Raw genomic sequence first — 25,724 nt, 5'->3', positions numbered from 1 at the left:
TCTGGCTTTATAGCTATTTCATTACTGGATGTTAGCTTGTGGTTGATTTGGCATAATATTCTATGATCTTTTTTAAATACAATATGAAATCTTGATGTTTGTCTTTCCATCATATTTATTGCTTTAACTGTCATCTGCTTTTGTTGTTTGAGTGATGGTTTAGTTCTCTTTATAGCTGTTTCAGTGGTTGCTGCAAGTTTCATTAATTTGTTTTTGTAAATTTAGGTTGTAAATTATATTTTAATCATGTATCTAGGAGATTTTGTTCTTGTTTAGGGAAATATATGAAACAGAATTAATGCATTGCTGAAAAATACCAACATACGTTTCGCTTATCAAACAGAATGTAATATAAAAACAAAAATAGGGTCATGCAACTGAAAATCACTGCAGACTGTGGAAAATTCTACATAGGACAAAGAGGTAGGAAATTCACTATTAGATATCGAGAGCATGTTACACTAATTGCAAACAACTCATTCTCCTCTTTTCAGCACATTAAAATGAATAGCACATAACAGATCGACTAAAAAATGCTATGGATACTTTACACATAACACCAAAAGGACCGATAGTGATTATGGTGGAGGAAGTCGACATACATTTACGCACAAGAGATTGTCCACATTTAATCCTCAAGGAACAAATTGATCCAAAATAAAAACACTACATAGAAAATTTTATTCACATAATCCCCAAGTTACTGAATAAATCATAATACAACCATCCACAAAATTTTAGTAACACAACACTACAGATATCTGTTCAGGAGAACCAGAACTGTAGATAATCATATGTAATATTCAACATCGCTGATCATCTGATATTATTGCTGTCACGAAATTTCAACTGCACTTTCAGTTTCCTTTTGACCATTATTAATGAAACATCAGAACATACTGGAACACACAACTGATTATTACTAAAATAACAAGGAAAGGATATTGTCATTAACAAACAGGTATCAACAGAATGAACGATATAGGATGGAAGTCAGGACATAAATGCATATGTAAAATCATATTATCCATAAGTAACTCACCATGCAACAAATGTACCAAAATTTATAAGAGGTTCTATTACAGTTAACGAAATGATGGCTGTATAGGTGCAATAGGCCTATAGTTCAAACAAAAGAATAATACTCATAGCAGCGTAACTGGTTACACAAAATTTATTGTGTCCTTGAAAGACATTTATTATGCAGCAGGCTCAGAGGATTACAAATTTTTTTAATTATTTAATACAAATACGTGATGAATATATTCAGAAAGTTTGATGAAAATCGGACTGGTGCTTCACGGTGTAACACTTACCATTTCTGACAGTGTATGATGCTGTGGGCAGTAAATACAATTGCCAGCGGCCAGAATGCACTAGGATAGTCTAGGTGGAATACTGGTAATAATATTACCCAACCGTGACCATCTCCTTGAGGGGCGACTTCTTCTGCACGGGCGTGTAGGTCATGACTGGCGGCAGCAGCGGCGTGACGACCAGCGAGCACTTGTCCTCGGGGCTGAAGATGCGCTCGATCAGCGGGTACATGTTCACCTCCTCCGTGTGGAAGGCGAACGGCTCGGTGGCCATCTTGTGCACGCCCACCTCCAGCGGGAAGTAGTTGGGCTGCTTGGCGCCAGGGGGAAACACCTTGGTGGCGAACAGCGCACGGTCCACCGGGTCCTCACTTTTCTGCACTCACATTGCGGCATTTCTCCACCAGTCTTACTGAGAGTCAAGTCTCTTACTCAAACATTAATAATTTGAACCAAGAACATTGCATTATGTGTAGATTCAGCTCTTTCCGGTATTACTCACAAACGTTATCTCGGCTCAAGAAATAGAGGAATGCGCTGGAATACTTTTTTCAATATTTTTATGCCATTCCATTCAGAGAGCTTTTTTTTTTTTTTTTTGGCTGTGAAATACTTTCCGCTATTAGCAACATTATTAAGGACGGAACTCCAGCTCAGTTGAACAAGAAACGCTAAAGGATCTAGCTCGCTTAAAAGTCGTCCCATATTAATGCGCAACGAGTTACGAAAACACACTGAACTCACCGAATGGTTAAGACATTTGACTCGCGGTTTTGAGCAGTGCAGTTCAGACCGTCATATGGCTATGCCATTTTAGAAGTCCTTTTGGTTCCCTAAATCAAATGCCACTGTGTTTCCTTTGGAAAAGCCAGTGCTTCTCCATCCTTGTCTGTACTTAGCTTTAAACAATGTTTAATACTAAGAATTAGACGGAATATAAAGTATAACTATACCACATTGTATGCTCCGCACCGCTACTTTCACTGTCGGCGTTACCGCTCTGATTAATTGGCTTCAATTAGAGGAGACGTAAGTGAATTTCTTTTCTGCTTTAACCCACTAGGAACGCGAGAGTTCACTCACTATCTCAGTTTGTAAATACCATTACTAAGGGACTATTTGTCGTACAAAGACTCATCAGAATCGATCCAAATATCCATGAACCAACACCCATCGAACAAGCGGAATTCAGACCTAAGAGAAGCTGTACGGACCAATTACTAACCTTAACTCAACACACAGTAGCTGTTTTCTAACAATGACTTAAATCATCAGTGGCAACAAGCGGAATACCGACATAACAGAAGCTGTACGGACCAATTACTAAGCTTAACCCAACATACAAAAGCTGTGTTCTAACAATGAATTAAATCATCAGTGGCGTTTGCTGGCATGTTGCTGCCTATGGCAGAGCCCGAAAACAAGGACTCCTGTAAAAACTCGCAAGTGTTATACACTGCCAAACCATAATTAGACTCATAAACTACATGTTATCGACGAGATCAAAAATGTTCAAATGTGTGTGAAATCTTATGGGACTTAAAATTGCTAAGGTCATCAGTCCCTAATCTTATACACTACTTAACCTAAATTATCCGAAGGACAAACACACACACCCATGCCCGAGGGAGGACTCGAACCTCCGCCGGGACCAGCCGCACAGTCCATGACTGCAGCGCCTTAAACCGCTCGGCTTATCCCTCGCGGCTATCGAAGAGATACTTCCAAGTCGTCACGATTAAGTAGACAAAAGAAACGGTATAACGGTCTTCTCCAGGGTTCAGTTTTTGCATTATTTTTGTTCAATTTATATAGCCCCTATATAGGATCTCTCTGAAACAGAGTCTGAGAAGAGGATCTGGTGTCTACCACTCAACAGAGTAGTCTTGAAGCCGGTGAAGAGATACTCTCTGCGGCTCTGAGAACTACGCACAAATACTTCGACAAGTGTAGATTAACACCGAATCCAACAAAGAGCGAAGTTAGCTGTTTCATGTTAACAACCAGAATGGCCAATGCAAAGCCAAGTATCAGTTTAATGATCAAGCCCTCCACCACCAAGACTTCCCAAGACATTTTGAAATTACTGTAGGTAGTTCATTGTACTGAAGGAAACAATTAGAACACAGCACAGCAAAGATAAGATCGTGGAATAACATCATACAGAATCAAAGTGGTATCTAATGGGGCGAAAGAGCTACAACACAACTATGTTTTTCCTTAGGACTTGTCTATTCTGCTGACAGATACTATACTTCATTGCGGCTTCTTAGTTCACGTTTGAGCAAAGTCAATGTTTAGCTATGTGCAGCAATGAGGACATTGACAGGTTGCATGAGACGTACTCCTCTTCATTGGTTACCACCTCCTAGCCGAATCGCGACATCAGATCTTCGAAGACAGAATACGCTTCTCAAAGAATATGACAAATTAATTAATATTCCACAGCTCCCAATCCACCATGATACGTCTGCACGTCAGCCGATTAAATGCATACTGTCGCCTAACATTTCGATAGAATCGCTGGATTTCAACATGAGCAGAAACGAGGAATAGCAATTTCCATGAGGAATATCAGACCCCTCTAAGCCGGCATGGAATTACCGCGACGGTCTTGGAAGACTATTAACGGGATGCATACAGGCCGTGGCCTATGTGTAGAAAACCTCCACCATTGAGGGAAGGTATCATCTTCTCACTATGATTCTGGCAGTGCACATCATACCATCAAACACATTGCAACAAGCTGTAGTAGATGAGCATACCACGGATATCTAGAAGATTTCTATGAAGTGACAGAGAAAGCCCACGAATGGATTAAATACTTAGATATTAATTTGTAGATTTAGTGTTTTAGTTCTATTTATTTTGCAAAACTATACAATTTAGCTATGGTAGTTGTACTTTAGTTATAGTGTCATACGCTAAATAAATAAATAATGCATGAGATTTCGCGATCTTAAAGTATATCCTTCCTTGTGACAAGTTTCAGCATGCTCGACTGTCTCAGTACCAGGAGACAAATATATTATTATAAATAAAGTACCTTCGAATTTCTAGGTCATTAAGGTTTACACGATAGATTGAACGTCCTGTTTGCACCTTTCCTCTTTTATCTTTTGCTGATGCATCAAAACTTATGCGTTTGTCGTGATATAGTGCATAATTTCGAACATTAACGTATACGTGAAATAACAAAACAAGGAAATGTGGATGTCAGTTTAGCAACATTTTCTGAATAAAATTGATATATTTTTTACTTTTTTAATATTAAGACGTCCTGTTTTTAAAAGATGTAAAATAATAAACTCTTCATTCATCTAATTCGATAAATAATCGCCATATGGCACGCAGTGTCATTTATTAGTTTCGTCTCCAATTTCTTTGTTAGTATCATAGGTTACAGCTATATAACACTAGAGTGTAATATTATGCCACTGTTTTCTAGATTATTCAAATTGGTTATAAATTTTCTGCTGTCTCTTTACAGATGATTTAGAAGAGTGGCAATCAGAAGCAAGCGCAAATTACCACATGACCCCTTTTGTTATTTCTGTTGGTACTATGCTCACTCTAAACAAGTTAGACAGCACGTATTACCCATAAAGTTTTGTGTTGTATGTAAACCTCACTCCATATTTCCTGGGCTCCTCTACTGTCGTATGAAAGTTGTAGGTCTACAATGAAAGGATGGCTCCGTGGGCCAAAAAAGAGTATGCCTTTTACAATCTACTGAATTTACAGGGGCCCCACAAACCATCATGACAATTGCTGTTATTGTATTGTGGACATATAAATTTACAACAGTACAAAGAAAAGAAGAAATTTAGTTCGTCCTGCCATAATTTCATCTATTGCTCCACTGCCACATAGTGAGAAATTACCAGTTCCAGTATTACCAAGTCATTTACCACATGAAGAGGAACCAGATACTAACAGCGATTCCGATTTCAGCGGCTGTGGCGATGACTCAGCACTGGAATCAAATCTCCCCAGACAGGAGAGTTTGGATGAGTTAATGAGGGATAAATTTACGAGATCAAAAGATGAAATTATTGTGAAATAGGGTAAAAGACATAATAAATTTGCTTGCTTCTATGAAATGAAGGAGAATCATTTTTGTGTCCTGGTATCACTGGTCTCTCTGAAGCAATTGGCATACATCACAAACAAAATGACAGGCGTCTTTTCAGTACCTTAAAGCTGTAATTTGGCGCAATGGAAATAGTCTTTCTTACATACCATTGGCTCATCCTGTTCAATTGAAAAAGATTAAGAGAGCTGTAAGCTGGTTCTGGAGAAAATAAAATAGGAACGCTGCATGTGGGATGTATGTGGAGGCTTTGAGATAGTTGGATTCCTTCCACGACTTCAAGAAGGCTTCACAAAGTACTCATTTTTCCTCTGTCTTTGGAATGGCGGAGCAGCTGTGAAACACTTTATTAGAAAACAATGGCCTTTGGTTGAAGAGTTAATTCCAGGAACAAATGATAGAGTGCGGGAACCTATAGCACCACTGGAAAATATTTGTTACCCCTTCTGCATGTCAGATTGGGACTAATAAAATAGTTCTTTAAAGATTTATCTAGTCATTCTACTTTATGAGATAAATGTTTCGTCAGGTGTCTGATGCAAAAATAGTGGAATTCTTACCGAGTCTTAAATTCGGCTCATGTTACAATTAGAAGCTCTGAAGAAGCAATGACTGCAGAAGAACTTAACGCATGGAAGTCTTTTAAAATATTGGTGCATGGGTTTCTAGGCAAGAAATGATGTGAGAATTTCCTAGAACTTACAGATAATTCAGTTCAACACTAAAATGTACTTGGATGCCGAATAGCCATCAAAATGAACAATTTGCTTTTATATATAAACTGTACCTGCGAGACGTGAGTGAAGAACATGGTGTACGTTCTCAGCAACGTACTGGATCTATTGAAAAAAGATTCCAAAGAAGGTGGCATACAGCTATGACTGGGGACTGAATCTGGCGCTCGGTGGGTGAAACGGAGGCCAACACCACGCAGACGAAGAGACCGTTCTAAAGTTCATTTTTAATTAAATTCTCTCCAAACTAAAGAATATACTTCAGGAATATTTCTTGTGTATTACAAGAGCTGCTACGCTCGTAAATATTATTCTTTATGTAATATTCTGTTTGCACTAAACAGCAGTTCCTTGTGTTAGTCTAGTGAATACTTTGAAATTACACATAAAACATTGAAATCTGAGAAAAAGTAGTTTAATATCCTTCATCAGCATGGTAAAAACATTTACAAACAATAAGATAACAATAACCTGATTAAATTTTGCTACCCAGTGATAATTCGTACTGTATCTTTAGCTACAAATTGTGCTTTCTACAAATTTCGCCAATGCTATCATTATTTACAGATCCGTCCTCTGATTTAATAGTATATGTACGTGATTAAATGTCTGTTTTACGACCTTTCGAAAACTTGTGAATGTCGTGGCACCAGTATCTCTTCAGGAAATTGTTTTCCACTGATTTTAGTGCAGGTACTTAAGGGAATAGTTTAATACTCCCTCTTTTTCCTATTCACTGTGCAACTTTATATAAGGAAGCTTTTAGAAGCTTACTATCGTCACGTAAACGTAGGTGATACGAAGTGGAATTATATTTTGTTCTGTGCATTGTACACTGAAGATCCAAAGAAACTGGTATACCTGCCTAATGTCGTGTAGGGCCCCCGGTGACCACACAGAAGTGCCGCAACACGTCGTGGCATGGACTCGACTAATGTCTGAAGTAGTGCTGGATAGGAGTGACACCACGAAAGTTGCGGGGGGTAAGAGTACGAGGGGGTGGAGGTCTCTTCTGAACAGCACGTTGCAAGGCACCCTAGATATCACCAATACTGTTCATGTCTGGGGAGTTTGGTGGCCAGAGGAAGTGTTTAAACTCAGAGGAGTGTTCCTGGAGCCACTCTGTAGCAATTATGGACGTATGGGGTGTCGCACTGTCCCTTTGAAATTGACCAAGTCCCTCGGAATGCACAATGGACATGAATGGATGCAGGTGATAAGGCAGGATGCTTACGTAGGTGTCACCTGTCAGAGTCGTATCTAGACGCATCAGAGGTCCCATATCACTCCAACTGCACACGCCCCACACCATTACAGAGCCTCCACCAGCTTGAATAGCCCCTGCTGGCATGTAGTGTCCGTGGATTCATGAGGTTGTCTCCATACCCGTACACTTCCGTCCGCTTGATAAAATTTGGAACGAGACACGTCCAACCAGGCAACCACTCACCAACAGTCCAATGTCGGTGTTAACGTGCCCAGACGAGGGGTAAAGCTTTGTCTCCTGCAGTCATCAAGGGTACGCGAATGGACCTGTAACTGATTGTACCCTGTTACTTCAGCGGATGCCACAACAGTGTCTACAACAGGTTTAATGAGGCATTTTTAGTACTTATTTCACAAGGTGATCTGCCTTATCTTCCTCAGCCATTTCCATTATTCGCAACATTTTCAAACCGCCGATGATAGACGGTCCCCATTCATTTTGGTTTGATTTCTTACCGTAGGAATGGGGTTTCCAGGCCTGAGATGAGTTGGCAGTTGATCACAGGAAGTTGGAAATCAGCATGAATGCTGTAAAAAGATGGGAAACTACTGTCAATGGGTTTGTTGGGCATGCTATTGAGAGAAGCATACCAGAAGTACCAGAGATATCTCAATTACTCGTCAAATTGTCTGTGAATGGCGTGTCAATGGTTGGTTAAACAGCACTATCTTGGGGAGTCATCGACTAGGTAAAACATGGGGTACTATAACGCTCTTCCCAAGAAGAAGTTTTCAGTGTCTTCCTATGAAACTGAAATTCGGGCAGAGTGACACGGGTGTAGCGTTGAGAATTGTTGAATCGTGTCAGGGGAAGCAAACACAAAAGGAAATGGGTCTGTTAATCCTCGATAGTTTGAGGGTGATGTGAATAATGGTACGTCTTAGGGAAATGACAGAAAAACTTCCCAGTCCCCAGTTATTCACCGTAAGAAGAGGCGCCAACCTTTAGGAACCTTTTCATTGTCTGCCATTCGGTTTTAGTCATATCCATGTGAAAGGTGTAGTAATGTAAAGAGAGAAGGACATAAACTGCTGCAAGCTTCAGAATGAATCTGGAACTTGGGTTAATTTTGTAATATTCTTCTTTTCGGGTTAAATCAATGAACTCTGATGATTGGTCTAACTACCTGTTATTGTGTGCTTTTTCTTACAGTAGAGTCCAGAAGAGGAATATGTTTTTGTGCACACAAAATTATTTGTAATTTTATGTTAAGTTTTCTGTGACTTTGATCTTAGTGATATCATTTATCGACAGAGGAGCACGATTCACCATACCGACATTGTTTCGTAGAGTGACACATGTTAATGTGTGAAGACAGACACGTTTATACTTAGTGTATTTATCTAATCTCTTCAACACAACTATGAATGACCGTAGGAAGTAGAATGTAGAGCTTGTATTAGAGGGAGTTATATGTCAGTTCTACACAGAAAAGTAATATTCTCAACCTGACCATCTAAGATTTCTTTTAAATTTGGCGTACCCAATGGTCTAGATAAGAGATGGAAAACTACCAATTTGCAGAGGTATAAGAGAATTGTGAAGGAAGTTACAAGTCTGCAAAGTGTGGAAATTGTGGGAAATTTGTATGCATTTGTCTCAACGCAAATGACCAAATTCTGGTTCCAATAAAGATACACCAATGAAACTTGAATATTGGAAAGCAAATGAATAGAGCTTTACATTGATAAGGAATATGGCGAGCTTCTAAGAATTTTCATGTTTAGGGTTACTGACCTTGAAATTCGGCATTGAATATCAAAAAATACCTCCCCTTGAATTATAAAAATGTATTACTCTGATATGCTACAAGCCTAGTAAATATCAAGATGGCACACCAAAGGCATCATGCTCAAAAATTTATTTTGTTAACATCAGTACAAAATGAGACCTTCATAATGGAGAAGGTGGCAGATAAATATGAATCAGAACTTATTAAACAACGTAGTTTATAAATAATGTTGTTAATAAATATGGTTTATATTATTGTAGCGGTGTTATGAACAATTCACAATGTAGCTTCGATGGAAATGCAATAAAACATTGCTACATCTTGTTTGACAAGGATCCAAAATTTAAATTGTTAATGTTGATCTGACCTGATGCAGGGAGAGAGTATGTCCTTTCAGTTGGTGTCACTGGGTCCAGTTTTGTGAGAATATCACATGTCCTGATCACTCAAGTGTCGGAGGGAACAAGAGTGATGAAGATGGTCCATGTAGATTCAAGAAGCTGGTCGGCACTTCATCTGTTTCTTCGTAAATTTGTAAGATATATGAAACCCACCAATGACTATTATACGTGCGCACAACAGATTCATGTATGTTAACAGCATTTCTTTCCATACAGCAATCACTGACTCTATTGTGCCCACTAAAGAATCCAATATTTAGATTTGTGTATATGTCTTTGAAATATGCATATAGTTCGTTAAGACTGTGCAACTGTAGCTGTTCCTGTTTATGTACACTATTACTAATTTCTTTCACAGATACATAGTGCTTTCTCCCTGTTATCACACAGCTCACATTACTATCACAGTACAAATCATGTAGTTGAAAGACTTTTCTGCTGTCTTACCTGGCTTTGGATTTGGCGTTACTAATGTACCATGTTCTGCTGCTAACTGTTTTGTTCTTTGCACCGTGTAATCTGAAGCAGAAAATTCTTTCATGGTTTTTTTATACGCCATCTCTTTGGAAGTACAGCCAAAATATGGATTTTATTGCAACTACATAATGTATCGTGAAACTTATCTTCGCTATGATTTCTCTTTCCCCATTTTTTTTACGCTATTCTTTTTCCAGTTGTGCCACATAAGTATCCGATAACACTGAGGTAGCCTTTTAAAGCTTATTCTTTGGGTACCTTTCCTCACGATGAAGCCTCTTTTTCTTCACTGGCGATTCACCTAAAAACAGAAGACTGGTATTTAAGGAATTCAGTGCCAGATCTGATGCTATTTCGTTTTAACATATTCTCTCGAAGTATCTATCACAGCTGAGAGTACTTTCAGGGGTTGATGGGTTTAGTGACAGCAGCTTTCTACATTTTCTGAAAATTTTTACGCCTAGTAGTACATCAGTAAACTTGTCTACCATCCACTCCTAAACATTTCTCAAATTCTTCTGTACTCTTCCAGGACCTTCTCCTTTAAACGGATTGCAACAGCATAATTTCGCCTTTGAGACTTAACTTCGCCTTTGTAAATGAAAAACGACATGTGTAAGCTTGCTGCTGTTAAAATTAGATGCAATGTCAACAACTGAAGTGGGTGGTGTATCTAAGTAGGCTACCGAACTTTACTTTGCTTCGATTTCACGGAATTCTTCACAAGAACTCTATTTGGATATGTTATCCATGCAATATGTTGAATGAACTGCGTAATAGATGTGCGTTTATACTTTTCATAACATCTTGTTACTCAAAGCAACACAGCTGGTCCATTGCAAAGGTCAAGTCAACAGCGAACCCCTAGCTCCACAGTTCCCGGACTTATACACGGTGGCGACAAACGTTGTGGGATATTTCCTAATACCAAGTGAGCCTCGCTTTGCCCCGCTCAACGTGACATGGACTCAACATGTCGTTGGCCGAACGGTTCTAGGCGGTTCATCATATGAACTCCAAGGTGGCGAACAAGATAAAACGTCAGGCCCAGTGGTACATGTGAGAGAGGGTAGCCAAGAAATGAGCCACAGGTTTGATGTGTTGATCAGGGATCTAAAAGGGGCAGTCAAATGAAAACAAGACAGATTGAAAAAAGTGAACTGTTTTTTTTTTTTTTTTTTTTTTCAAAAGTTGTTACTATAAATGTTAATACATTTATCCCACTGTAAGACAAGAAGGTCACTGACTTCATGGAAAAATGTTTGTAGTTGCCAACAGAACCAGGCGTGCTCCTCTTCGTCATTGGCCACGAATGTCTTTCTTCAGAGATCCGAAAATATGGAAACCGCATGGGAAGAGATCGGGACTGTATGGAGGATGTTTAAGAGCTTCCCATCGAAACTTCTGCAGCGTTGTCAAAACATCCTGCCAACAAAATACCCACATACATGTTGGCAAGATTATTTCGAGTATGTTGCAGAAGTTTCCTTGGAAGGCCCGTACACATTGTCCATAGAGACCCGATCTCTCACCGTACTTTTTACGTATTTTTCGAGCCCCGAAGAAGGACGTTCCTGGCTGTCGATTTTCTGTAGATGAAGAGATGCTCGCTTGGGTACAATCACGGTTCCATAGGCAACCACAAACTTTCCTGCCTAAAGGCACTGACCATCCTGTCGCTTTAGTGGGATAAATTTGTTAACAGTTATGGCAATTACTATTGAAGTAATAAACAGTTTACTTACCTTTCCTCCATTTTCTTGTTTTTACTTGACTGCCTCTTATATAAATATATGCACCTGATGATCTCTCATGGGTACTTGTTCGAGTCTGTATTAAGTAATAATCGGCACCATTTTCTTTCATCCACTATTTCTTTTGCAAATGTTTCATAGTTCTATAATTTATCATAATTAATGCAGAGTACTTTCTAAAGAAATTCTGATGTTTTGAACAATATAGAATTTATTAATGTTTGTAAACAGATGTAACAAAAAAGTGATGTGTAAGTTTCCCTGATACGCTTCCTGAAAATCAGTTACTATTTAATCACATAATACACATGTAAAGGATACAAAATATTTACCATATACTGTGTGTATGGCATGATGACTAAGGTACTAGCCCTGTTAATTCTGCGTATCATGTACATTACCCTGAAAATATTTTTAATTTTTAGAATATTTTTCCTAACTGAAAATTTTACTTCTCTATGTTTCAGCTGAAAGTGGAGTAAAGTTTGAAGCTAGTAGAGACTTGCAAGTTACAGAGAAAAAACTGTAAAGCTTTATAAATATAGGGAAATATGTTCACAAAGTTGTGGAAAATACGAGTTAAGGGAAACTGTAAATGAAGATATGGGTCATATTAAATTGTGCCTGGGAACATTCCCGAAACGTAGTCTTCATACTGTTATATTGGTTGATCTTCAAGCTTCCTCTTCGCATTTCTTCTTTCATTTTTTGGTTCTCTAATGAATGTATATTAATTGTATTTATATCGATATACTTCAGCAAAAACAACTATTAAATTCCTCTTTGTGCCATGAAGTTACTCGGGAGATAGCATTTTACATAAATGAGTATATAATTGCTTAAAAGAACTCACATAAGCCTAGCAGTACTACACTTAATTCGTTGTAACATGTGAAATCTGGTGGAGGAAGTTGTATTGTGATATAATTTCATAATCTGTTATCAATTATCAAAGCATCCCCTTTGCTAAAGGAAGTGGGTAAATGTAAAAAATGCAGTGGTGTAGATTGCCTGGAATTAACTGAGTAATAAAGTAGTAGGAAAATATTAGCATCCAGTACAAATAGTATCATCAGAAGGTGAGCTATGTGAGAGTGCTTTCCTGAAGAACTGTTTCACAGGTTCTTCTCAGTACTATGGATAGCTTTGTAAACCATGAATTTCCTTTTATTAAATTCCTTGATGTGTGAAATTGTTAATACTTATTGCATACTAAAAAGTATGTACGCTCACAAAAATCTATAACACTTAGACAACAAACTTTCAGTAGCATATAAACAAAATACTTCACCACAGCCAAGTAAACAGGAGCAAAGATGCTCATCCACAGATGCTAGAGACTGGCAGTGTTACCAACATATGCAATATATCCGAAACATAATCGCAGGAAGCTTGACGGCACAAGTTCTGCAGTCAACGATTGTCGCTCTGTTATTTAGTTAAGCCCACCCACCACGGCAACATAGTTCCACATCGCATGAGAAAAATCTGTTTTTAATTGTCCTGAGGCCAAGCACTGCATGAAAAGCAAAATGACATCGGTTGTCAAATGTCCCGGTGCAAAAATCGCATAAAAAGCGAAGTGGAATCACTTACTAATTGTCATGAGGCCGTTTTCCGCCACAAGTTGAAATCGAGAAAGAGCATGGGCGACAAGAGATCGGAGTGACTCGGGGTGACGTTCGGATGCGTTGAACGATGCGTGCCTTCAGTTCAGCACGTTAAGAGTAAAACCACACTGGTGGTGTGTCATAATAGAAACGTGCATAACTTTTCGAATGCTGGGACTTCGTAATTGTCCGTCTACATTATGAAAGGATAACCATTATAAACCTGAAGATGCGTCTATACTGACGTGAAACTGTTATCTGCGAAGAAGGCTTCTTACTACAGCTGTGCGGCTTTTGGAAACACTTCATCATTCTTGACTTTTGTAATTATTATAATTTTTATGATGTATTGAAAGGTTATTGAGGGCTGAATATTTTTTATTCACAAGCTGCGACATTGTCGCGAATGAAACAGTAACCCGTATATACAATAAGTTTCCTTTCATTTACGTCTATGGTCACAAACTTTTTGTTAAGAGATTACCAGTTTCGGTCTATAATAACCATCATCAGATCTGTTTTGTAAAAAACAAAGTCTTAATGCAATATTTTTTATTGTTATTCACGACGTCTGTGAGCTTTGGTGGCCGTCCTCAGAAAGTTGTTTGTACCTGTCAGTTCAAATTTTGCCATAATTTTTTCCCAAACCCTTTGCACGCATCGGAGCAAAGCCTTGTTTCATAGCCTTGAGCGTCCAGAAATTCGGCAGGCCTACTGACGGAAAGTCACCTTTCTTGTAAAATAGCTTCGCCAGCAGCGTGCGGTCTCTAATGGAGAGTCGTTTTGAGCACCTCGGAGACAAAATGAGAAACATACGTGACCCAAACGACAATGACATCTACTGGTCGAATTTTCTATATTTTTTCCGTGAAGTTTCCCCCTGCGTCAATATTACCTGGTCCTCTTTCGACTGCGTTTTGAAATTGGAACTTTAATTATGGACACCTCGTATATCAATGTAATCAGGAAAGACAATAGAATATGATAAAGATGTAGAAAAAAATCGATTTTTCTATCATTCACAAGTACTGCCCCAGTAGGTTATCAGATAGGAAGCGGAGTAGGCTAACTGGTACCTCGAAGTACTCCTGGACGTTGCTGAGGTTCTCGAGGCCGAACGCGAGCGGGCTGTGCACGAGGTCTACCTTGGTGTTGATGGTGCGAGGCGGCGGAAGCAACAGTGACGTCACGATGGCGGCCGAGTAGTGCGTGTCCAGCAGCAGCGCCGACAGCACGCTGCACAGCAGCAGCAGCCGCCAGCTCGCCCACCGCGCGGGCACCGCCGCGCCTGCGCACATGCGCCGCTGCCACTGGCTCATCAACACTGCACGCACTCACTCCACGCTTTGTGCACGTTCCGCAGTCAGATGGACGGAACGCTTAGTGAAAGGCTTAGGGAAAATACATCTACAAAACTAAAGTTAGTAACCCGATCATTCACGCATTAGATTAGACAAATATGAGTATCCGAACATAGTGGAATGCAGACCTTTCCTAGGCTGAATAAAGGAAAAGCTATAGTCATTCTCAAGGATATTACGACAATAATTGTAGTATACTTATTTTGAGTACTATGAGCATATATTTACACAAATATAATTTACAGACTGGTATCACAAATCTGTACCACCCCATGGGCGTCTAAGTTGGCAACGGAATTGCAAGTTTCCGTCAGAGGTCGATAGCTGTCGTGCAGGATCTGGCGGACCCATTGGAGCACGCTGGCTGAGCCACGCCTCCAGTGAATCTGGACTGCGAGCGCCCAAGGCCACTGCAGAGGAATGCCCACATGGAATGGAACTGATTGTACGATCGTGGCTATCAGGTCACGAAAAGGTGTGCCCCACAGGTGTAATACACTCCTGGAAATTGAAATAAGAACACCGTGAATTCATTGTCCCAGGAAGGGGAAACTTTATTGACACATTCCTGGGGTCAGATACATCACATGATCACACTGACAGAACCACAGGCACATAGACACAGGCAACAGAGCATGCACAATGTCGGCACTAGTACAGTGTATATCCACCTTTCGCAGCAATGCAGGCTGCTATTCTCCCATGGAGACGATCGTAGAGATGCTGGATGTAGTCCTGTGGAACGGCTTGCCATGCCATTTCCACCTGGCGCCTCAGTTGGACCAGCGTTCGTGCTGGACGTGCAGACCGCGTGAGACGACGCTTCATCCAGTCCCAAACATGCTCAATGGGGGACAGATCCGGAGATCTTGCTGGCCAGGGTAGTTGACTTACACCTTCTAGAGCACGTTGGGTGGCACGGGATACATGCGGACGTGCATTGTCCTGTTGGAACAGCAAGTTCCCTTGCCGGTCTAGGAATGGTAGAACGATGGGTTCGATGACGGTTTGGATGTACCGTGCACTATTCAGTGTCCCCTCGACGATCACCAGTGGTGTACGGCCAGTGTAGGAGATCGCTCCCCACACCATGATGCCGGGTGTTGGCCCTGTGTGCCTCGGTCGTATGCAGTCCTGATTGTGGCGCTCACCTGCACGGCGCCAAACACCCATACGACCATCATTGGCACCAAGGCAGAAGCGACTCTCATCGCTGAAGACGACACGTCTCCATTCGTCCCTCCATTCACGCCTGTCGCGACACCACTGGAGGCGGGCTGCACGATGTTGGGGCGTGAGCGGAAGACGGCCTAACGGTGTGCGGGACCGTAGCCCAGCTTCATGGAGACGGTTGCGAATGGTCCTCGCCGATACCCCAGGAGCAACAGTGTCCCTAATTTGCTGGGAAGTGGCGGTGCGGTCCCCTACGGCACTGCGTAGGATCCTACGGTCTTGGCGTGCATCCGTGCGTCGCTGCGGTCCGGTCCCAGGTCGACAGGCACGTGCACCTTCCGCCGACCACTGGCGACAACATCGATGTACTGTGGAGGCCTCACGCCCCACGTGTTGAGCAATTCGGCGGTACGTCCACCCGGCCTCCCGCATGCCCACTATACGCCCTCGCTCAAAGTCCGTCAACTGCACATACGGTTCACGTCCACGCTGTCGCGGCATGCTACCACTGTTAAAGACTGCGATGGGGCTCCGTATGCCACGGCAAACTGGCTGACACTGACGGCGGCGGTGCACAAATGCTGCGCAGCTAGCGCCATTCGACGGCCAACACCGCGGTTCCTGGTGTGTCCGCTGTGCCGTGCGTGTGATCATTGCTTGTACAGCCCTCTCGCAGTGTCCGGAGCAAGTATGGTGGGTCTGACACACCGGTGTCAATGTGTTCTTTTTTCCATTTCCAGGAGTGTACTATACCAGACCATTTCCCCAGGTGTGGTAAAGAAATTTGAACAATGTATGTGCAAGCATTTCCGACCGAGTAGCTGTCACAAATGGCGCTTAATCGTTGAGGGAGAGTGTGTGGTTCAAGTGGCTCTGAGCACTATGGGGCTCAACTGCTGAGGTCATCAGTCCCCTAGAACTTAGAACTAGTTAAACCTATCTAACCTAAGGACATCACAAACATCCATGCCCGAGGCAGGATTCGAACCTGCGACTGTAGCGGTCTCGCGGTTCCAGACTGCAGCGCCAGAACCGCGCGGCCACTTCGGCCGGCCGGAGAGTGTGTCCTGCCAAATTAAAAGCCTGTCATAACGTGTCGACACTTTTGCAGATAAACAATGCTAAGAGTTTAAGCGCCAAACGCTCCCTCCCCCACTCCTCCATAATTTCTTTATGGAGACTCGTCTTAACTTGTCGACACCTACACGCTCACCAGAAGAATTTTGTGGACCCTTTGCGTATAAACGTTGCTTATGGTTTAAGCACCAGGCAAAAACCTTCCCACGAGCACCGTTTCTTTCTGGACCAACCAAAAACATACTCCTTCCACCTCCTTCCAATCGTCATGGTTTTGAAACTAGCTTGGGTGACTCCATATTCAGCTAGGCAGCCTACTGCGTGGAATGAACACACGTAACAAAATAACCCCAACAAGTATAAGTGACATTATTGTAAATCTCAAATGGTAGGTAATTTCGACTGATCCATAGAAGCTGGCCGCTGTGGTGGAGCAGTTCTAGGCTCTTCAGTCCGGAATCGCGTTGCTGCTACGGTCGCAGGTTCGAATCCTGCCTCAGGCATGGATGTGTGTGATATCCTTAGGTTAGTTAGGTTTAAATAGTTCTAAGTGTATGGGACTGATGATCTCAGATGTTAAGTCACATAGTGCGTAGAGCCATTTGAACCATTTTTGATCCGTAGAATTCGAAAGACATACGCTGGACAGCTAACGCAGTGCTGTATTTGCTACGAAAATAATCTGTGCATTAATAATGAGTATCCCTCAAGCGTGAGCTTGACTGGTGCAACGGACATACCTCCCCCTCCAACTACAAGTGAACTAAGCAGGGTATATCGAAAAAAAAAAAACGTAGTGACCAAAAGACAATTCCAGGACCATGTCGACAGTGGGATAGATCTTCCACAGAATTAGTATACGAGGCCACTATAGTATTAATGAATATGTGTGGAGATAATCATATACGACTTTGCACACGCGAACGTGACTGAGAAATGGCGACAGTGCAAAAAAGAAATAAACACATCCTGTATAACAAGACATAGATTCACAGAAGTAACGATACTATGAAATGCGACCTTCGAGACCGAGCACCGTATATCGATAAGCAAATCCTCCAGGGACCAATTATCAGTGTGATTCAAAAAGTGGTTCAAATGGCCCTGAGCACTATGCGACTTAACTTCTAAGGTCATTAGTCGCCTAGAACTTAGAACTAATTAAACCTAACTAACTTAAGGACATCACATACATCCATGCCCGAGGCAGGATTCGAACCTTCGACCGTAGCGGTAGCTCAGCTCCAGGCTGTAGCGCCTAGAACCGCACGGCCACTCCGACCGGCAGTGTGATTCAAAAATGCGAACAACACACGCACAATGACTGCTGGAAAAGTGAGTTGCATATACCTGATAACAGAGCAGTCAGCGACATATTTACGAAGAAATGCTGCTCGTACCTGCCAGCGCTACAGATCTGGAGAGCACGAGGGCCGATATCGAAACTGTGAGTCTGCAGACAGTCCTAAGAATACTGACCTGTCTTTGGTCTTGCCACACCTCTCTCGCATGTCCCAGAGGAAGTACCTACTCATTGACTCCAAGTAACCAGGGGAAAAACCATACCTAAACTGAGGTGAGGGATATCACCAAGGAGTAAATGCCCAAAATTGTTTTCAAACGGCTTCCGTCTTAAAATTTAGCACCGCCTCGGTCACAATCAAGCAGTTGAAAGAATAGTTGAGGGTCGCCAAGATGTCGCCGGTATCAGAGGAAGTCGGCGACTGATAATGATGTCAGTGTGCCACTAGGAAAAGATCTGGAACAGCCACAAGAATAAAAATGTACTGAAATGAATTTATATCACACGCCTGTGAGATGCTTTATACAGTGTTATTAACAAAATAGTATTATTTAGTAGCAAATACATTCCATATATGGACTACTTACAATAATATCAGCAGATGTTGGACGTTGGTGTTCTACACGAATCCGCCTCTCATATATCGTCATAGTAATGTCGACACAACGTTGTTGATGACAAATCGCAAATCACGTAATACTGGAGGGTAATATTTCTGAGAGTAATGGTTGCAGAGCCTATCTGCGGAGCGATATTTTAGAAACTCGATTGTACTAGGAGAAAAACGTTCTGAGGCGAACATGCAGTAACATGGGTTATGTTTGCACATTGCAATGGGACTCAATAAACAAAGAAGCATTCTGACAACGTACGTAGTATTATATTACGATCGATGTATCACAAGATAGACTCATACACTGTTTCCTACGAAGAAGAATGAAAAAGGCTATGCTCAACCAACCTGATTTATGAGGCTGTTGACCAGCTTTGTAGCAATGACTCTTTTGTGATTGTAACGCATTTTTTTGAAAATCGTAGTAGGTGTTGACTGTCTTTTTAATTACAGCATGAAGGTATAGCATCCTGCTATTAATGAATAATCAGCGGTGTTCCACAATGTGTACTCATCCAGGTAAAAGTATAAGATGTATTCGAATTTTAGGATCCATAATCAGAAATAGGTCATGATCAATTTCATTGGAGCCGGTTTTACTCACCTCCAGTAGACAAATTGCGAAATGATCTGTGTAATTTTAATAGATCTGCTCGACAAACAATATCTGCTATACGTATCAGGAAAGCACAGTTTATTCTATGTTGCAACCAGCCAGACCCTCTAGAGGAGATGCGTAGTTGTTATTTGCATCCTCAGATTTACTCTCACTAGAATTTCCCACACTGATTTGCTTACGACAAACAGACAGTCATTTGCATGTGCGACATAGAATGCTATGAAGATACAAACAGACTATAATACAACTGTCAGTAACCCGTTTGGTGTTTTGTGTAACCCTTTATCAGTGCAGTTTGGTGAAGGTATACGTGCTTCCACCCAGTTAAAACTACATTAATTCTCTTTATGATGGGGGGTTGGAACGATGTTAGTCTGTCTATCTCAATAGTTTTTTATATCTGTCACTTCGCTGTCGCAACCCCTGGAATGCACATCTCCACGTTAAATAATTAAAACTATAAAGATACGATTCTGTAACCGATTATTCGACCTGATTGCCAGGAATATGCGTGGCTCTCTACATGTTACCATATCTACTTTAACTCCCCAGAAAGTTGTGTTTCAGATCTCCCATAGACCTGTATTTGCCAATTGTCTCTCTCATGTGTCATCTTTAGTACGTTTATGGTAAACACATGAAGACGATTATTCGTACCGATGAGGGAAAACACATGTGAGTAAAAATAGAAGTACTTTCGGTCATATAAGGTCGCTAAACTTTCATCTACTTAATATATACCCGCTCGAGACATTAGTGCTCTACACGTCTATACAATCACCAGTTAGGCCTCTCCATTCCATTAGCAAATTTTCTTTCCGACCACCCTCACCTCCCCCCCCCCCCCCCAGGAAAAAAATATATTATTGACACACTAGTGAAATCCTCTTGGAATGATGACGTTTCTGATAGTTTCAGAAAGCGTAAACAACTACGATGTCTCCCAGTCTTGATTAAAAAAAGTGGTTCAGATGGCTCTGAGCAACATCTGTCATCAGTCCCCTATAACTTACAACTACTTAAACCTAAGTAACCTATGGACATCACACACATCCACGCCCGAGGCAGGATTCGAACCTGCGACCGTAGTGGTCGCGCGGTTCCAGACTGAAGCACCTAGAACCGCTCGGCCACCACGGCCGGCCAGCTTTGATTCAATAGCATGTACCAGGCCCCCAGCCATAACAAGTCGGACGAACGGACTCTCATTCCATTCCTTCCCGTTGAGTGAGGGGAAAAATATGTTTCTGCAGTGTACTAATTTACTTACAAGGAATATCCAGCAGTGCTTGGAAAAAAGAAATTGATTTATAAGCAATAAGTTCTCAAACATTTTACAATCAGTGGACTTTGATGGGGGGAGCCCGCAGGATGGCAGATGGAGCTGTCGCCTACCCTGAACGATTCAGCGGTGATAGGCATGAGCTACCGCACCTAGCAGCGATGAGATGTGGACTGTTGGGTGGCTCACGAATTCGGCGTCCCTGAAGGTTCAGTTACAACAGCAGCTGTGACCTTCCACACATACCTGCTGTCGTGGTCAGTATTGTTTGTGGGTGCCAGTACTAATTTGGCGATATCCTTAACTGACGCTATTGTAGTGAACAGTGCTCTGCACTGAGAGAAATATGTTTCTCATGCTTTAATATATTTCTTCTGAGTAATATCTACGTTGCCTTTGTTGGAGTCAATTAAGAATCTGCGCATAGTATATAATTCAAAATGGTTCAAATGGCTCTGAGCACTATGCGACTTAACTTCTGAGGTCATCAGTCGCCTAGAACTTAGAACTAATTAAACCTAACTAACCTATGGACATCACACACATCCATGCCCGTGGCAGGATTCGAACCTGCGACCGTAGCGGTCGCTCGGCCCGAGACTGTAGCGCCTAGAACCGCACGGCCACTTCGGCGACAGTATATAATTAAAAATATATACAAACAGAACATAATTAATAAACTTCCAATGCAGATAAAGTGTTGCTGTTCTGCAAGTTATCCGTTAGATGACACCACTTGGATGTAGCTGGCACAGAGCACAATGGAGACATTGTAAATGCCTAAATGACTTTTGCTGTAGTTCATAATCGCTGAAACAGTCTTGCACGGTACCAAACACACGATCCACTCTATTAATTGTGTATTGTAGCCTCCAGCCTGATAATCTTTAGCCAAGAAGTACGTAATAGCTCTTCATAGTTACATGTCTGGAGGCTTCATGAGATCTATAAGGTGGTTACCAGTAACTTTGAAACTTCCTGGCAGATTAAAACTGTTTGCCGGACCGAGACTCGAACTCGGGACCACTCCGCTGCAGAGTGAAAATCTCGTTCTGGAAATATCCCCAAGGCTGTCGCTAAGCCATGTCTCCGCAATATCCTTTCTTTCAGGAGCGCAAGTTCTGCAGGGTTCGCAGGAGAGCTTTTGTAAAGTTTGGAAGGTAGGAGACGAGGTACTGGCAGAAGTAAAGCTGTGAGGACGGGGCGTAAGTTGTGCTTGGGTAGCTCGGTGGTAGAGCACTTGCCCGCGAAAGGCAAAGGTCCCTAGTTCAATTCTCGGTCTGGCACACAGTTTTAATCTGCCAGGAAGTTTCATATCAGCGCACACTCCGCTGCAGAGTGAAAATCTCGTTCTGGAAACAGTAACTTTGTTCACTCCTGGGCTTGTGATTTGACGTATAAATTTATTACGTATCTCTATCCTACAGTACAAGGTCATCCACTTGCAATAGGCCATTCCAACGACCTTATCGTTGTCCGCAGTGAGAATGCTGTTTTCATGGTAGTCTCATTCCATGACCTCAGATGTTAAGTCTCACAGTGATTACAGCCATTTGAACCATTTTGAGACGAACACAGAGTCCGTCCATTCCCTTATCAAGTCGGAACCATAAAGTCAAAAATGACGGAGAGTCCCCTAATTGTTTCTTTGAGCTAGCCGGAGGGGCTGGGTAGTTGAGCCCACCAAACCTGTACGCACATACAAACTCACCACTCTCCCCTACAGAAGTATCTCTGACTTGAGCTCCCTCTTTGCCAAACATTTGTCCCAGGCAATCAAGCAACACAAGCATCTTTGAACTACCAATGCTCTGCTCACGAAAGTGCACGAATGAACCATTCAGACATAGAAACTACTTAAACCTAACTAACCTAAAGGACATCACACACATCCATGTCCGAGGCAGGATTCGAACCTGCCACCGTAGCAGCAGCGCGGTCTCCGGACTGAAGCGAATAGAACCGCGCGGCCACAGCGATTGGCTGTGAACATACCAATCAGGGTGAATGGTGTATCAGAATGTGATATATTGCAGTCCAGATTACCAATTCGTTCTTTTTCAGTTCAGTTTGAGTTAAGAAAATTTTCCGATCCCATTTTTAATAGTATTTCTCATAGATTCAATGCGTCTGACTTCGTTTTTTAACGGGTCCTTTGTGCTAACGCTAAACCAACAGGGTGTGTCCAATTGTATGGCGCCTTCGGCACATTTAGCGTGTGCTGACTTACGATGGCCGTTCAATAACTAATGCAAAACATTTTTCTTATGAGAGTAGGTTGGCTTTATTCAAAATTCCAATACATCATATTATTCCCCACTCTTTTGGCTACAAACCCCTATTTTTTAACAGAATCGCCATTCAATGCGACGGCCTTACGACATCTTTCTGGGATGACCTGTATGCCCACGTGGTATCACTCTACTGCTCGACGGTGGAGCCAACGTGTTGCTGAATCAATAACCTCCCTTGTTATCCACGTACTGCTTCCCGCAGAGTGATTCCTTCATTGGGCTGAACAGATGGAAGTCGACGGGAACGAGATCCGTGCCTTAGGGTGGATGAGGAGGAACAGTCTATTGAAATTCCGTGTGCTCCTATCGGGTGTGCAGACTTGTTTGAGGCCTTGCGTTGTCATGGAGAAGAAGTTCGTTTGCATTTTTGTGTCGACGAACAACTGAAGTCGTTTATCCAAATTCCTGAGGAAAGCCCAATAAGCTTCAGAGTTGACCTTTCTACCAAGAGGGAGGACATCACAATAACCCCTCCAGAGTTGCCATGACTTCACCGGCTGGCTTTGAACTTTTTCTTCGGAGGAGAGGTGGTGCGGCACTCCATGGATTGACGTTTTGTTTCCGACTCGGAGTGGTACACACGTATTTCATCGCCTGTGACGACGTTCGACAAAAACTTGTCACAGTCACCCTCGTAACGCGAAGGCAACTCTCTGTTATCAGATTTATGGTCAATAAACGATCTTTTACCTGAAGTTAACAATTACGAGATCATTTGGAGGAAATGGGATGCCGCAAGGAAGAACATTTGGCTGGCGCACTGGAGAGTAGCAGACCAGTACAGTAAGGACAGGCGTCCCGTTAACTTGCAAATGGAGGATGAAGTTTCCTTAAAAAATTCCTGGCCTCAGGGTAAGGGAAAGAGGGGCTAACCAGCAAAATGCTATCCCTTGTGCCTTGCGAGATTATTAAGCGACTATCTTCCAGAAGTTATCTGATTCAGGATCACGCCAATAATAAGGTGGTGAGAACTCATCTGAGCCAACTCAGGGAGTCAGGACGATGTGAGCCTGGCGACTGGTTAAAAAGATTCTCCCTGAAGGCCTACTCCCCCCCCCCCCCCCGCCCCTATGTTTTCTTTAAGGAGGGGAGGAATGATTCGATATCCGATTAAGCTTGTGGCAGGTAAGAGACATCTGTTCTTGATAGATCGGTGGATCTTCGGATGTTGTTGCCAAGGGGCAGGTCGAAGATATAGAGGTATACGTGCTCTGGTAATATTGTCCAGTGACAGTGCTCTTGGAGCGGTAACAAGTTACAGTGCTTTGGTGTGGAAGCAGTTTGGAAACGAAGTCTGCACGTGATGAGAAACAGTCTTATGTTTTTATGCCTGCAGGACTCTGCTGACGCCGGTGAGCGGCTGTAGAGGGCGTATCTACTCACTCTGCAGAGTGATGGCAGAGAAGACGAAGAGGATGGCGCAGCTCCAGCTGCCGTCGCTGTGCACCCAGTTGACCAGTCTGGCAGCCAGCAGCACCAGCAGGAAGGTCAGGCCGCAGCACGCCCACAGCGACGCTCTGAATGGCTTGAACAGCGCCCCGTATATCCCCACGGTCTTCGGGTGCCGGAACATGATTTTCGAACTGAAACATACCCACAATGCATGTCCCATGGAGGTACCACCTTGCGTCGCAGTACGGAACAAATCATTAGTTTCCTATTGCTGGTTCTTCTTGCCAAAAGAAAACTAATTGAACATACGGGGTGTTTACAAATATTTTCACAATTAAACCTCTTTGTTGTTGTTGCGGTGGTTTCAGTTTGAAGACTGGTTTCGTGCAGCTGTCCATGCTACTTTATCCTGAGCAAGCATCCTCATCTCTAAATAACTACTGTATCCTATATCCTTCTGAATCTGCTTACTGTTGTCATCTCTTGATCGCCCTCTACGATTTTTACGCCCACACTCCCTCCAATACTAAACTAGTGATCCCTTGATGTCTCAGAATGTGTCCTATAAGCCGATCCCTTCTTATAATAAGGTTGCGCTCAAATCTTTTTTCTCATCAGTTATATTCACTACTTCCTCATTAGTTACGTGATATAGCCATTTAATCTTCAGCACTCTTCTGTAGCAGCAAATTCCAAAAGCTTCTATTCTCTTTTTGTCTAAACCGTTTCACTTCCTTACATGGCTACACTGCGGACAAATAACTTCAGAAAAGACTTCCTAACACTTACATCTATTTGCGATGTTAACAAATCTCTCTTTTTTAGTTACGCTTGCCTTGCCAGTCTACATTTCATATGCTCCCTACTTCGGTCGTCATGAGTTGCTGCCCAAATAGCAAAACTCTACTACTACTTCAACTGTCTCATTTTGTAATCTAGTTCCACCAGCATCACCTAATTTGATCCTATCAGATTCCATTATCTTTGTGTTACTTTTGGTGATGTTCATCTAATGTCCTCCTTCAAAGACTCTGACCATTGCGTTTGTCTGCTCTTCCAAGTCATTTGCTGTCCCTGACGGTATTAAAATGTCATCAGCAAACATCAAAGTTTTTGTTTCCTCTTCCTGAAGTTTAATTCCTACTCCAAATTTTTCTTTGAGGATAGGCTACAATCGTGTCTCACTCCCTTCTCAACCACTGCTTTCCTTTCATGCCCTCGACTTG

At 42.1% G+C, this 25,724-nt stretch overlaps 1 protein-coding gene across 1 annotated transcript in view; it reads right to left on the bottom strand.

Moving 5' to 3' along the window:
• The window catches only part of LOC124604292 (glutamate receptor ionotropic, delta-2-like), a 130,022-nt gene that overhangs the window by 12,972 nt on the left and 91,326 nt on the right, over window positions 1–25,724 (bottom strand). Inside the window, exons 5-7 of the mRNA XM_047136469.1 lie at window positions 24,490–24,689; window positions 14,461–14,672; window positions 1,415–1,692 (exon numbers count right to left, since the gene is read on the bottom strand). Coding sequence (XP_046992425.1) covers window positions 1,415–1,692; window positions 14,461–14,672; window positions 24,490–24,689 — 690 coding nt within the window. The remainder of the gene's footprint in view (window positions 1–1,414; window positions 1,693–14,460; window positions 14,673–24,489; window positions 24,690–25,724) is intronic.

The sequence above is a fragment of the Schistocerca americana genome, chromosome 1, assembly GCF_021461395.2.
Source record: "Schistocerca americana isolate TAMUIC-IGC-003095 chromosome 1, iqSchAmer2.1, whole genome shotgun sequence".
NCBI lineage: Eukaryota > Metazoa > Arthropoda > Insecta > Orthoptera > Acrididae > Schistocerca > Schistocerca americana.
This window is presented reverse-complemented; position numbering and strand designations above follow the sequence as displayed.